Raw genomic sequence first — 15,808 nt, 5'->3', positions numbered from 1 at the left:
AAGACTGCACTGTATTTGGAACACAATGTTTGTTTCTCATTAGCAAAAATAGTATAGTATTTTGTAAAAAAAAAAAAAAAAATTACAAATCAATTGTGTGAAAAAAAAAGTGTGTTACTTTTATGGTACAAGATTTACACCAAATGTTTTATTCAGTATTTTTGTGCAAAATGTATTTGTATCTTTAGCAGCTCAAATGTTTACAAATGTTTATTGGCGTACCTGTTGTACTAATCTTTGGATGTTTGAAGGTATGGAAGATTTCTATACAAAATAATAAAAATAAAAAAAATGATCGTTTGGCTTGTGTTTCCTTATTAAATACAGCAGCAAACGGAAACAATTTATGCTGTAATTGTGTTAACGTTAGCGTGTTATACACCTGCACAAACGAGAAAAACAAAACTCTATATACTTTCACAAAGGCCAAACAAAATTCGCTGACACAGCAACCTCCAACAATCAGGTTCGTCCACCTGTACATTAAGTTCATGAACATTAGGACCATTAGACCTGAAGCTATACAACACAATGTAAGAAAACTTTTACAGGAAGACAGTAGGATGTCCATTTGACCTCAATTTGTCCACCACAAAAGTGTTATGTGGATGTCGACTTTGGCAAAGAATTTGGCAACTGATGTATGAACAAGACAGGCAAATTTGGTCAGGCAAAGTTGAACGAGAATAGAGCCCAGTAAAATTCCCAACTCTTAGATTTGCTTTAGAATTAAAAAATACAATATTAAAAATTCTGCTTTCTTAGTATAGACACTTTGATCTAATGAGAAACCATTTTCTTTGATGACCACTGATATTAAAGTGCTGACTCTTGGAAAAAGGCTGACCAATGAGCACAAAACAATTTCCACTGACTTTAAGTTACTGTATTGCACATATTCAGTGACACTGGATCCATTAAACGATTAAATTGCGATGTTTGTGCAATAACAAATTTCATTGTTCATTTATCAAAAATAAATCTTTTTAACATTCCGATATGCTGTCCAAAAAAGCTGTACATTCAAGATTGTCATTGATTTGTATCATTGTCCAAGAATATATTTGGTTGCTTCTGTTAGTTTAGCAATGGGAATGTTGCAAGTGCCCTGAGTCAACAACTCCATCCCTCTACTGCTGTCCTCTCTGCATCCATGTTCTCTCTGGATACCCTCAGACTGTCATTGCTCTGGATCGATTGATGCTTTCCACTCTGAGATCTCCCATGAGTTCAGTCCTGCACTAGAGTAGGTCTTGATCCCATTCTCCTCAAGTCTTTCTATAGGGGGATTATTGGGTAAAACTGCACAAAGAAAATTCCAGAAGATACATTAGCAACTGACCTCTGCATCCTTTCGAGTGCTATTTGTGATCTAAATAGTATTAGTTTTAGATGATAGATGAGAGTTAGCTAATATTACAGTCAATGTTAGAAATTTACTTTTTCATTAAGGGGCAATATTTGCCCCTTGGTTTGATTTTCAGGTGCATTTCTTTACCTTTATTTGACCTTTTTTCCCCTAACCATTTAAAACAATGTGTCTCATGCATTGACTGCAATGTAATCAATGAATTAATACAGATTTTCAAGATTAAGAATTGATTACCTTTTATCCTAAAAATAAATCTGCTATAATATGTATATCTTGGACTATAATGGACTGCCTGGCAAAAAAGTCGCATACTCTAATATTTCGTTGGACCATCTTTAGCTTTGATTACGCCGCACATTCGTCGTGGCATTGTTCCGACAACCTTATGCAATGGCACAACATTTATTTCTGTTCATTCATTTTTGGCCGAGATCTTATATTGATGACGGGAGAGTTGAACCACTCCATTAAGTCTTCTCCAGCACATCCCAAATACTTTCAATGGGGTTAAGGTCAGGACTCTGTGGTGGCCAATTCATGTGTGAAAATGATTCCTCACACTCCCTGAACCACTCTTTCACAATTTGAGCCCAATGAATCTTGGCATTGTCATCCTAGAATATGCCCGTGCTGTCAGGGAAGAAAAAATCCATTGATGGGATAACCTGGTAATTCAGTAGATTCAGGTAGTCAGCTGACTTCATTTTATTGCTGCATAACGTTGCTGAGCCAAGACCTGACCAGTTGAAGCAACTCCAGATCATAACACTGCCTCCAGAAGCTTGTACATTGGGCACTATGCATGACGGGTGCATCGCTTCATGTGCTTCCCTTCTTACCCTGATGCGGCCATCGCTTTGGAATAGCTTTCTTGTGGGCACACAGCTATTTAGTCCCAATCCTGTAAGTTCTCGTCGCTTTGTGCGTGTGGAAATGCTCTTACTTTCACCATTAAACATAGCCGTGGGTTCTACTGTCGATTTTTTAAGATGTGACGTCAAGCATTTTAGTGATCCGATCACGATCATTCAAGATTTTTTTCCGACCACATTTCTTCCGCAAAGCTGATGGTTAATCACTATCCTTCTACGTTTTAATAATGCCTTGGACAGTTCTTAACCCAATTCCTGTGATTTCAGCAATCTCCATATTTTCTTTGCTTGATGCAGGCCAATAATTTGCCCCTTCTGAAACACAGTAACAGCTTTTCCACGACCACGGGATACGTCTTCTGACGTGGTTGTTTAGGAAATGAGAGTAAAGACGCTGACTACCACCATTGGAGTCGCAAGTTCGAATCCAGGGCGTGCTGAGTGACTCCAGCCAGGTCTCCTAAGCAACCAAATTGGCCCGGCTGCTAGGAAGGGTAGAGTCACATGGGGTAACCTCCTTGTGGTTGTGATTAGGGTTCTCGCTCTCAATGGGGCGTGTGGAAAGTTGTGCATTAATCACAGAGAACAGCATGAGCCTCCACGTGCGGAGCCTCTGCGGTGTCATGCACAGCAAGCCACGTGATAAGATGCGTGGATTGACAGTCTCAGAAGCGGAGGCAACTGAGACTTGTCCTCCACCACCCGGATTGAGGTGAGTAACCGCGCCACCACGAGGACCTACTAAGTAGTGGGAATTGGGCATTCCAAATTGGGGAAAAAAGAGGATAAAAAAAGAAAAAGAAATGAGAAGCTACGCACTGCATTAGTTAGGTTTTAAAGAATTGTTGCAGGCTAAAACATATTAATCACTGTAATAACGATCCAATCATAGGCTCTTAAGTATCTGCTAATTTAAATCCCAACAGAAACTTTTTTTTTGGCCAGGCAGTGTAGAATTATGTAGGATTATAATAGAATATTAATAACTACATCAGATTAATTACAAGGGCATCTTTGGCCCCCACACTTTGAATTTCTGTAGCATTTTTGTCAATATTAGTGGCATTTTTTTTTAGCCTGAGACCCCCCCTTAATTTCTGACCCTGATTAGAGTTTTATTTAATATTAGGTGGTCCACACAGACTTCCATATTTTTCTTACACTATCTCTGCTGCACTGCAAAAATCATTGTATAAATCAGTATTTTTGTCTGTTTTCCAGTAAAAATATTGAAAGGTGTTTGTGGGGGGAATATGCAGAATGGATTTAAAAATGGTAAAATGAGAAAAACACATTCCATGTAGATTGCCAGTTTTAGATGATGTGAGAAGAACAATATTTGAGTAATATTACAATTTTATTCAGTAAGGTGACACTTTATTTTGGAAAGCCAGTAAAATGCGGTAAATTGTGTGCAGAATACTTATGCGTACAGAACTTTGCAAAAATCATAGTGGATTTCTGCTAAATTACAATGCCCGACAAGTTCTACACATTCCTTGGCCCTTGCATGCTAGTTTATTTAAACATTTAGGCTAATTTGATTACATTCTCAGCTACCAATACTGCACTAGCCTCGGTACTGTTTACAAGAAATAGTTCACACAAAAAAATTTACAATTATCTCACCATTTACTCGCCATCGTGCCATCCCATATATGTCTGACTTTCTTTCTTGTGCAGAACACAAACGAAGATTTTTAGAAGAATATCTCAGCTCTGTAGCTTCATACAATTCAAGTAAATGGTGACCAAAATTTTGAAGCTCCGAAAAGCACAAATGCAGCACAGTGCTCTGCACATGCGTCAAAGCACTAGGAAATGTAATCGAGCTTGAAATCATGATAGTGCCTAGAGACTGCAATGGTAAAATGTACAGAGAAAAGGAGTCATTTTTGATCTGTTCTCACCCAAAATCGATTAGATCGCTTAAGAAGACATGAATTAAACCACTGGAGTCTTATGGATTACTTGTATGCTGCCTTTATGTCCTTTTTTGGAAATTCAATGTTTTGGTCACCATTCACCTGCATTGAAATGGACTTACAGTGCCCAATTTTCTCCTGAAAAACTTTGTGTTCTGCAGAAGAAAGTAAGTTACACATCTGGGCTGGCATGAGGGTGAGAAAACTAAGTGAGAATTTTCATTTTTGGGTAAACTATTTCTCATTTCACATTTGACAATGTTTGAATCCATTCCACCAAATTAGCACAAAAATTTGGAGAAAAAAAAATCATAGATTCCATCTGGGCCTTTATATGAATTAATGTGAATTCAAAGTCAACAAACCTTCCGTGAAGTTTCTGTGATTTTGCTGGACAAAGAACAGCAAAATGAAGAAAATGAATCCCATGCAGCCAAAGACCATTCCACACAACAGGAAGCTGAAACTGCCGCAACTGTACATCACCTGTGACAGGAAAGAATCTCAAATTAACACAGTTATCAAAACAGTGCACTGCCAGAGCATGCAAAGCATCGATTAGCAGAGCCTTACCGATCCAACAAGCACCTGTAGTAACATCTCTCCCATCCCAGCACTGGTCACCAGGACTGTAGTGGCGCAACCTATGAGCCGACACAAAACGCAACAAGCTCAGATGCGTATAATCACCCTTTAAGGCTTGTGAGTTCACCCAGAGGCCATCATGACAACTCTAAAGAGAGCTATTTTTATCTAGGCAATAGGCATGCAAGTACAGCTCCGAAATGTCCAAAACTGCCTGTCAAGATTACGTTTCAATCAGGGCTGTCAATTTAATGCGTTAATTTATTGCATTAAATTAAATGAAAAATAACGTGAAATAATCATGCCCCCGGCCTGTGCGTTAATTCCATAATAAGGAATGTTCTTACTATCAGAGCAATTCAAGTTTGTTGTACTATCATTGTGTGGCAGTAGGGGGCAGTCAGCACACCTCCAGCTGTACAGCCTTCCACAGATGACACGCTCTTGCGCTCAAAGACAACTGGACCGAACACAAGAGAACGCAGGTCTCTCAAGATGCATTTTTTAATTTCTAAACTACCGGTACCTTTAACTTGACAACGCATGTGACTAAAGATTCTGAAAACTAGTGCGACGCAACGCAACCTAAGTGAGATGCTCCAAAGGCGTGTCTGGCACACTTTTGTATGGTCTAAATGCTTTACTTTTTCAGCTGCCTTAATATACAATGATGAGCCAAAACATTATGACAACTCACAGGTGAAACGAGTAAGATTGATCATCTACTAACAAGGCCACATTTCAAGGTCTGGGTAGATTAGATGGTAAGAGTACAATCAGTTCTCATAGTCAACGAGAAATGGGCAGGGGTGAAGACCTGAATGACTTTGACAAGGGCCAAATTGTTATGGCCAGATGACTGGGTCCGAGCATCTCTGAAATGGCAAGGCATGTGGGGTGCTCCCAGTCAGCAGTGGCGAGTAATAACCGACAGTGGTCCGAGGAGGGACAAGCCACAAACTGGCGACAGGGTGTTGGGCGCCCAAGGCTCATCAATGCATGAGGACAATGAAGACTATCCTGTCTGGTCCGAACCGACAGAAAGTCTACAGTGGCACAAGTCACAGAACATTTTAATGATGGTTATGGGAGGAATGTCACAACACAGTGCATCACACCCTGCTGCATATGGGGCTGCGTAGCTGCAGACCGGTCAAAGTGCCCATGATGACCCCTATCCACCATTGACAACAATGGGCATAGGAGCATCAGAACTGGACCTTGGAGCAGTGGAAGAAGGCTGCCTGGTCCAATGAGGCCCGTTTTCTTTTACATCACATGGATGGCCTTGTACATGTGCGCCGTTTAACTGGGGAAGTGATGGCATCAGGATGCACTGTGGGAAGATGTCAAGCCGGTGGAGGGAGTGTGATGCTCTGGGCAATGTCCTGTTGGGAAACCCTGCGTATGGCCATTCATGTGGACGTCAATTTGACACGTGCCACCTACCTAAACATTGTTGCAGACCAGGTACACCCCTTCATGGCAATGGTATTCCCTGATGGCAGTGGCCTCTTTCAGCAGGATAATGCTCCCTGCCACACTGCACACATTGTTCGGGAATGGTTTGAGGAACATGATAAAGATTTCAAGGCAGCTCCACCTCGCAACTTACAGGACTTGAAGGATCTCCTGCTAATATCTTGGTGCCAGATACCACAGGACACCTTCAGGGGTTTTGTATAGTACATGCCTCGACGGTTTGGTGCTGTTTTGGCGGCACACGGAGGACCAACCTATTAGGCAGGTGGTCATAATATTTTGGCTCATCAGTGTATAATACCTTTGTAAATATTTTAATGATTATATACTAAATTATCTTTATTTCTGTATATATTTTAGTAATATTAATATATGAGTTTAACTGCGATTAATACAATTAAATAGACACTGTAATTAATTTGATTAAATTTAGTCAATTGCCCTAGTTTAAATACCATGTCAAAATCAGCAATAAAATCTGAGAACAATGGTATCATAAATGTAGCATCTCTAAGCAAAATCACTTCATTTAATTATATGTTTGGGAAAATGTAAGCTATTTTGCCACAAATTCCTCTGTCACTTCGTACAAATTAGAGCCAAATTAGGCATAAGCCAACATGGACAGGTTGTGTAACAAGCCTTCATCCTCAAAAACTATTGTAATCCAGACTACATTAAATACAGGTTCACTTTGTGCTGACTGCAATGCCTTTTGTGTTGTGAATCACTGGCTACTGAGAGCACAAAATCATCAAAATTCAAGACAAAATGCAAAATTGTTTTCCATTTCTAGTCAGCCATATTGTTGGGCCCTTGCAGTTCAAGGTAATTTTTATACATTTCTATTCCATTATTTTTTTTTTTTGATAATCAATTTCGGTACTGTGTTGGGTCGCCACTTGATGTCCAAAGTAAAATCTGTGTCCCGAAGCTAAACCAGTTGAGATGCACTATTCTAGAGTACATAAAGGTGATTGGCGATTTCAGTCGGAACTTCCATTCCTAGCTGCCATATTGAGTATTGTGAATTCTTTCATTCATTTTTCAACAAGTGGTCCGTCTCCTCATTATACCATCTCTTTGTGAGCGTTTCCCCGCATGATTTAACAACTGCTACAGCTGCAGCCAGTTGTTAATTCAAACTCCAAACCCACAGGCACTGGTGGGACTGCTGACATTCATTCATTACTGATATTTTTTATTGCTTTAACCTATCAAACCCCCCAGAGCTGTAGTGTACAGAGGGCACTTAGTAATTAGCCATTTATTTCACAATGATTCTTCCCAGTGGCTTTCACTATTGGGTTTGAAAGGATTGTTTTTTCTGCAAGATACAAGACCTGTCAAGCAGAACTTTCCCATGATGTAAAAGGCCAACAACGGAAAGAATTAAGGGCGCAGATGGGAGTGTCGACAGTAACAGAGGTGAGCTCAGCAGTAAACTGAGTAAATACTGAACTGCAAAAGCATCAATGGTTATTGACATATTGATGAAACCCACAAATAAAAAACAAATGATTTAAAGGATTGGTTCAACAAAAAATTGAAATTCTGTCATCTTTATGTCTCAAGCTTGTATGATGTTTTTCTTCCTTGGAACATTAGAGGAATTCAAGCTTCAAAAAGGATGCAAAAGCACCATTAAAGTGTCATAAAAATAGTCCATATGACTTGACGATTTTATTTTTGTCCAGATTTATTAAGTTATTCAAAAATACACTGATAATGCAATTCACACAAAACAATTACTTGAATACATATCTACTATGATGAAATACATTTTTGAGTTCAGTCATTTTAAAATGTTGGTGAAAGTAGTTAGAATAATTTAATTTACTATTGTTTCATAGAAAAAAATAATCAGTGAACATTTTTGTTAATAATATGTATATATTATTTATATTTTTATAACTTTTATTTTATTAATATTTAGTTAATAATAATTGATAATACTTTTGTTTAAAATGTTTTGTCCAGAAAAAAAGGTAAAAACAATATCAAATTTTTTTTAGACATTTTTATGAAAAGGTGCATTTTGTTTGAGTCAAATGGAGTAACCCTAAGAAAAAGTTTTGACATTCATGACTCAAAAATTCATCACATTTGTAAAAAAAAATTTTTTTTTACCTCAAAATATGTTTGGAAACTTCTTTTTAAACTAATAATAAAGCTGTGTACACATGTATTCAAGGAGCAAGGAAAGAATTTTAATACATTTTACTTGATGGTTATATCACTTGAAATTTTGAAGTAACTACATTAATTTTTTGGTTGAAAATGCAATAAATGTTTTTCAAAAAATGTATGAAACCAACATGGACACAATAATTACATTTCTACACACTTGAAACGTGTTTTAAACTAGATTTTTAAAAGACTTCTAATTTTGTATAATCTCAGAAAAAGTATTTATCAAATGACCCATATTCCAAGTCTTCTGAATCCATACAATAGAGCTTTGTGTGAGGAACAGACCATAATTTAAGTCAATATTTTTATTTTATTTTATATAATTTAGGTCACCTTAGCACTTCTCGGTTCGTTCAAGAGACTTCTTTAGAGAAGTAACAATATCAGAAGCGTAAATGAATCATTCTTTGGAGTCAGATCTATTTAATGAATCAGTTGATTCGGTTGACAAAACCGATCAGAAAGATTCATTCATGAATCAAACTGATCTGTATCTCAAGTTTAATTGATTCAATGCTTCGGTTGCAGCAGTTCTCGAGTTAACAGCTCACTAAAGGAATGTAATCAGTACATATCGGCTTAAATTTCAGTCTGTACCTAACACAAAACTATTGTATGACATGGGAATAATGCGCACAAGTCATATAGACTACTTTCATGATACTTTTATGGTGGTTTTGCTTTCTTTTAAAAAAGTTGAAAGCTCCAGTCTTCATTCGTTCTAACTGCATGGAAAAAACGACCAGTATCCTCTTGAAAAATCCTTTTATTGTGTTCCACATAAGAAGCAAAGTCATATAGGTATGGAACGACATGAGGATGCATAAGTGATGACATTCAATTTTGGGCAAACAATTCCTTTAACAATGCAAGAAAAAAATGACAGTTTGTTGTTATACTGTACCTTTGTATTCTAGGATGTCTTCGGTGAGCGCAAGCATGCAGGGGAAGACACTGCTTATGAACAGACCAAGACAGCAGGTGCCAATGAAGAGGAACACACTACTGTTAGAAAAAATCAGTAGGAGAAGTAGTGTGACTATCACACCCACCTACAAGAGAGAACAGAAGGGAAAAGATCTGCATTTGGACACGCTTCGCCAATGAAGCATTTGTTATTTGAGGTGAACACCCTGCTTTTTCTCCCGAGGAATGGAAATTAAGAGTCCTGCTGTCATAAACTTTGAGCAAATAAAACTGTGAACTGAAAAAAAAAAAAGAGCCTCAATTTAGGCACGTCAGATAAACAAATCTGCCAACTGGCAAATGGACAGGGCAGAGCAGGATACAGGACGAGGATGTTTGTTCCTGTCCAAAGTTTCCCTTGGTGCACTTTAATGGGTGGCACACCTTTATGGCCATGGTGACATTGCAGGTTATGAAAGCATGACCCATTTTTAAAGTCTAACTGAACACAAATCTGTCGAGTGTATTTGAGGTTTTCTGAATCAGAATGGACAAAATAATGAAGTTATTCCATCTTGTTTTGCAGTGTAAATCCAGTACATCATTTTGTGTGTGTTTGTGTGTGTGTACATTAAGAAAATTATTCTTTGTGTTATACTGCTCTGGCATTAAAAAAAAGACCAACTGTCTTTTTGAAATTTGTAGAAACACTCTTTTGCTGTTGGAGCAAAAATAACATTTGCTGTGATCTCCCATTCACCACAATATAAATTGACCCCGCTATAGTTTACTTCTGCGTTCCAAACCTGTAAATGCAAAAAGGAGTCTACTGAAACAAAAAATATTCAGATAAAGGGCTGTTGTTTCATTCATACTTTAAAAACGATGACATTAAGAAACTGAAAACTGAGTTTTCAAACAAAAACAGATTAGTCTAATACATTTTCATTTAAAAACACTCTTCATTAACATACTTCGGAAAACTATAATGTTAGGAAACTGAAAACTTTTTAAATGAAAATGAAGGCCACGTCCACACTAATATGTTTTTCATTAATACAAACATGGATTGATTTTGTGCTACGTTTACACCTCTCATCCACACTGGACCACTCTCCATTAACGCATACTTTGGAAAACGAAGATGTGAGAACAGACGAATACGTTTTCATTTGAAAACGCATTAATTTAGCTAAATTTACAGCTCTCAACCACACTGGAATGGCACTGAAAACTGAGACTTTTGAGAAAGCTGTCCATTAACGCATACTTCAGAAAACGATGACGTTAGGAAACTGAAAACTGAATTTTCAAATGAGACAGACTAGTAGGCTACGTTTTCGTTTGAAAATGCATTAATTTTTAATAACATTTATTTTGCTACGTTCACAGCACTCAACCACACTGGAACGGCACTGAAAACTGAGACTTTTCAAACACTCTCTCCTTAACTGCATTCTTCAGAAAACCTTGACGTTAGGAAACTGAAAACAGAGTTTAAAAGGATTAGTGTGGACGTGGCCTGAAAACTGAGTTTACAAACAAAAACGCTTTTATTACTGCATACTTTGGAAAAATATTACGTTAGAAAACTAAAAATGAAATTTTCAAACATAAAATGTGGTTGTGGCCTAAAAACAGTTTCCAAACGAAATTGAAAACACTCTTCATTATCGCACACTTTAGAAAACTTACCTAAAAGTTAGGTAACTGAAATTTGAGTTTTCAAACGAGACAAACTAGTAGGCTACGTTTTCGTTTGAGAACACATTAATTTTGCTACGTTCGTGGCAGGAATTATTAAGCAACACCTGGATTAATTATTGACTAAATCCCAAAAAATGGGCAAAGAAATGTGTGATGGAGAGGCTTGCTTCAGAATCAATCATGTTGAACAATTAAGCCTTCATTATTTTCTTTCTTTTTCTGTTTGGATGAAAAATAACGATGCAGATAAAATAAAATTAAGAACTGGTCTTAAATAACTACCAGGTTATAGCCAGTGTTGAGGGTAACGCGTTAAAAGTAATGCGCGTTACGTAATCAGATTACTTTTGAGTAACGAGTAAAGTAATACAATATTTTTTATTTTTATTTTAGACCATAATATCAGTTACTTTTTAAATAAAGTAACGCGTTGCTTTTGTACAACTCTACTTTCCCTGTATTGCGAGGAATCAGGAGTAAAAGTGTGCAAACTTCGAGGAGAAGTAGTGCATGATGGGCATTGTATTTCTATAGAGTGTGAGGCCAGAGACTATTTAGCAGAGATGAGTCACTTCTATTTAAATGAATGGGAGAAATTGGAACACCCAAACAAGAAGCTCTAGCACCCAACAGTCAAATGCCAAAATGTATTAATGGAGCACTATTTATACATCAGACGTTGAATATGCTTTACAACAAAATCTATAAAACACAATTGTACAGTAGAGTAAGACTTAAAAACGAATAAAACAGTAAGACAAAACACACATTAGACAACATTAAAAGCAAAAGAGAAAAAATAAGTTTTTAGCAAAGATTTAAAAACCGACAATGTCGGAGCAGATCTTATGTGTATTGGCAAACTGTTCCAAAGCTTGGGTCCAGCTATGGCAAAAGCACTTTCACCTCTTTGCTTCAGTCTAGACCTTGGTACAATAAGCAGTCTTTGAGTCCTCGATCTAAGAGCTCTGGAGGGATTATATATACTAAGTAGATCAGAGAGATAAGATGGAGCTAACTGTAAGTTGTTTAAGGACTTATAAACAAATAAGAGAATTCTAAAATCAACTCTGAAGTGGACTGGCAGACAGTGTAATGAGACTAAGATAGGTGTAATGTGTTCACACTTCTGAAGACCTTTCAAAAGTCTCGCTTCCGCATTCTGGACCATTTGTAGACAGACAAGAGATGATACGTTTATTCCGTAATACAGGGAATTACAGTAGTCTAAACAGGACGTAACAAACGCATGGATCGCTCTTTCAATATCTCTTGTAAAAACTTAAGCTAAAAGATGTAAATGAAATAAACTAGATCTAACAACTGAATTTATCTGTTTGTCTAATTTAAGATCGCTGTCAAATAAGAATCCCAAATTCTTTACACACGTTTTAGCTTGGGAGGCAAGGTGGCTTAAATTAAAATTGCAGGTAGCAGTACTGTCAATGGGACCAAACAAGATAATCTCAGGTTTATTTTCATTTAAATTTAAAAGTTTGAGGACATCCATAATTTTATGTCCTTTAGGCAGGCCAATAAAGGATTGAGAATTTTTCCTGTGCATCTCAGAGGCAAATAAATCTGGGTATCATCAGCATAACAATGGAGGGATACACCATGTCAACAGGATCAAGGTTCAGTCTCTTAAGCGATGGTATCACTATAGCGTGCTTAAAGTGATCAGGTAGGGTACCCGTGTTAAGACATTTATTTATTATGGAAAGAAGACTGGGCCCCACAGTGTCGAAGAGCTGCTTGATAAGACGTGAAGGGATAGTATCACGAAAACAAGACATAGGCTTAAGTTCAGCAATAATTTCCTGAAGAGTGGAAAGAGAGATGGACTCAAACTCACTCCAACCAGCAGTACAAACAGGGGGTTCAGAGGGATCATAGGCAGCTGGCTGGATCTGTGATCTCTGACCAGCAATCTCATCAACAAAAAATCTGCAAAAATTCTCACAGACTGTAGCAGATGACTCTTGGTGAGCTTTACCAGATGGATTAATTATGGAGTTTATTGTAGAAAGAAAGAATTCCCGGTTTATGACAGTTCATTGCAATAATGTCAGAATAATATTTAATCTTTGCAGCCTTTACCACTTTCTAAGAGAACGTGTTTTAACATTTAACCATGGCTCACAGAATCTAAAATACTTAAGTGGAATTAAAATGATCATCCACACATAAATGGGGCAAGGGGCACTCCAGTATTTGAGAATCGCTGGCTTCTTTATACATCAGAGAGAAATCTTCACTGATAGTGGGGCTAAACGTGCGGGACCATCGGACAGTGGTATGTGGTTTTTCCTTTTGAACAACCACACAACCTTTTGAGGCATTCAAAATAAAATGCTTAAAATCAGAGAAATTAATATCACAAATCTTAGTATCAGAGACATGTAAACCATATGATAAACCAGGTCTAACATGTGGCCCCAAGTACGAGTAGGGCCAATCATCCACTGGGTAAGATCAAATGAATCAATAAGGTTAAAAAATTCCTAAACAGATGCACAGGTATCTGTAATAACCTGCCAGGCATTATTGCTTGCCGCACCTCCACCAGTGCCTTCAGCCCAGCTGCGGGGTTATCAGCCAGGAGCCACCTCTCTTCAATGTTTCGCACCTCCCTTTTTAACAAGATCAAAACTCTGCCTCTGGGGAGCATGGGTGCCTTTATTTGCCTTCACTCTATGCACCTCTAGGATCTCTGCCAGCTTCCACAGGACCTGATCATGCTGCCGCCTGTACCGTCCTTGTGCCAGGGCTGTCTTGCACCTAGCCAATATGTGCTGCAAGTTTGCTCTTGGGGCCTCACAGAGGAGGCAACTCTCCTCTTTGCCATACCACAGAGACAAATTCCCAGGGCTTGGTAGGGTATCGTAGGTGGATCTTATTATAAAACTTAGCCTGGCCTGGGCACCTTCCACAGGTTAGCCCATCCTAACACTCTATCAGATGTCTCCTCCCATATGGTCCAGCACCCTTGCTGTTGCTGGCTGACTGCCCTAAACTTATGCCCTTCCTCTTCCATCCTAGTTACTTCCGTAACTACCAGTGCTTTCCTCTGTTTTCGGGAGGCTGCTCACCACAGTTTGGGAGCCTCCCCCTATCCAAGGCCTGTTCTTCCTGACTGTGTTCTTCCAACAATCTCTTGATGCTTCAGTCTTGAAACCGCCTGGTTTACGAACTCCTCTGCCTTCCAAGTTCTGCCTGTCCTGCTGGCAGTACTGGTCTTCATGATGCCCCTCCAAAACAGTGGATTCAGTAGCACTGTGGTGTTCAACCGGGCTCTGTAACCTTCTTGTCTGACCTTCTGGTGCAGTGCAAGGTTGTGTCTGGCTGCTCCCAACAAACTTCATCCTTCCTTGATGAATCCGCAGGCCTTTGTAAGTTGTTACCCTCATCCACCCGCAACTGCATCTTCTAAGGATCCTTTGCTCATTATCCATGGGCGTTCCAGTCGTGTCCATATTGTCTGTCCAAATTGGTCCATCTTCCATCCCACCTCTCGGAGGACCACTGGGCTGTTTTCCTTTAATTGTGCTCGTAGTTGGTAAGGGTGTCCCCTGAGTATGGACCTGTGAGTAAGGTAACTAGCCTGCCCATCCCTGTGCAGACTTAGATAAAGAAATCAGTTACGCAGCAAACATGAATGTTGAAGTCCCCAAGAATTAAAAGTCTATCATGATTTGTGAAAATTCCACCTAGAAAGTCCGCAAACTCATTGATAAAATCCTTGTTAGGTTTTGGAGGTCGGTAAACCAGTGCAACCACAACCGGGTTTATAGAGTTAATTTGATACAGTTGTAATTCGAAACTTCCATTCAATGGATGTAGAAAGGAAGTCCTGCCTTGCAGGTAACAGAACCAATCACCTTTTAGATACAGACATTGCCTGTCAATCAACTCGCTAATGCACATGCGCATTAGCTATACAAGCCGGGAAATGTTTTAGCATAATATGAGGTCAACATTCGGTTGAGTGAAACGCGATTGATTCATGTGTTAATACACACTGCATTAAAAAAAAGAAATCAGTAGACGTGTTTAGGCAGAGGGAGTATAAGACTAGTCTTCCACTGGCCATGACATGATACACAGGGTGAAATACTCGCTCAATTCACTGACTTAAGCAGCCGAACTGCTCCGTGTTACAGCTCCCTGTAACTGGGAGAATGGGATGAGAAAAGCTGACTCTGGATCAGTGGCTCTGAGCAACATTCTACATCGATTGTGCATGCAGAGAAAACGTCTTAGTTTCTAAAAAGATTCTAAATTTTTGTTTTATAATAAACAAGTAGTTTGATTCATGAAAAACGTTTTTAATGACATTTTGGCAGCATTAAAAACGATTCCATTCAAGTTGTATGCGATCAACCAGTGGCATCTGTACGCACTGTGGATCAACTCAAAACAAGCGTGCACTAAGATGACTTGAAAAATGAAATGTATTGATGAAAGATATTACTTTATTATCAGACACATTCCTTGAACATGTTAGGCTGGCATTCCCCACTGAATTTTATCCTGACTTTTGAAAACATTTTAAGTTGACTCTGACATTGTCGATGGGCCCAGCACATGATAACATATATGATGCAGGTTGGACTTTGCTGCTTTAGGTAAGACAGTTACTCACAGGTTATAGCTGTGTACATGACTGTTAATGTTAAAATTCTAAATACAAAAGTTCGAATTAAATAATTGGCATCACATTAATTTGTAACATTTTTATTGATTTCTTTATTTAAAAAAATATA

General features: G+C 38.3%; 1 protein-coding gene across 1 annotated transcript in view; it reads right to left on the bottom strand.

Annotated features, from left to right (window-relative positions):
* Positions 1-447: 447 nt before the first annotated feature.
* The window catches only part of mfsd4aa (major facilitator superfamily domain containing 4Aa), a 30,294-nt gene continuing 14,933 nt past the window's right edge, over positions 448-15,808 (bottom strand). Inside the window, exons 7-10 of the mRNA XM_051672604.1 lie at positions 9,334-9,481; positions 4,743-4,813; positions 4,535-4,655; positions 448-1,302 (exon numbers count right to left, since the gene is read on the bottom strand). Of these exons, the coding sequence (XP_051528564.1) occupies positions 1,181-1,302; positions 4,535-4,655; positions 4,743-4,813; positions 9,334-9,481 (462 nt within the window). The 3' untranslated portion in view covers positions 448-1,180. The remainder of the gene's footprint in view (positions 1,303-4,534; positions 4,656-4,742; positions 4,814-9,333; positions 9,482-15,808) is intronic.

Source organism: Myxocyprinus asiaticus, chromosome 35, assembly GCF_019703515.2.
Source record: "Myxocyprinus asiaticus isolate MX2 ecotype Aquarium Trade chromosome 35, UBuf_Myxa_2, whole genome shotgun sequence".
Taxonomy (NCBI): Eukaryota; Metazoa; Chordata; class Actinopteri; order Cypriniformes; family Catostomidae; genus Myxocyprinus; species Myxocyprinus asiaticus.
The sequence above is the reverse complement of the archived record's forward strand: the minus strand, read 5'-3'. Positions and strand labels throughout refer to the sequence as shown.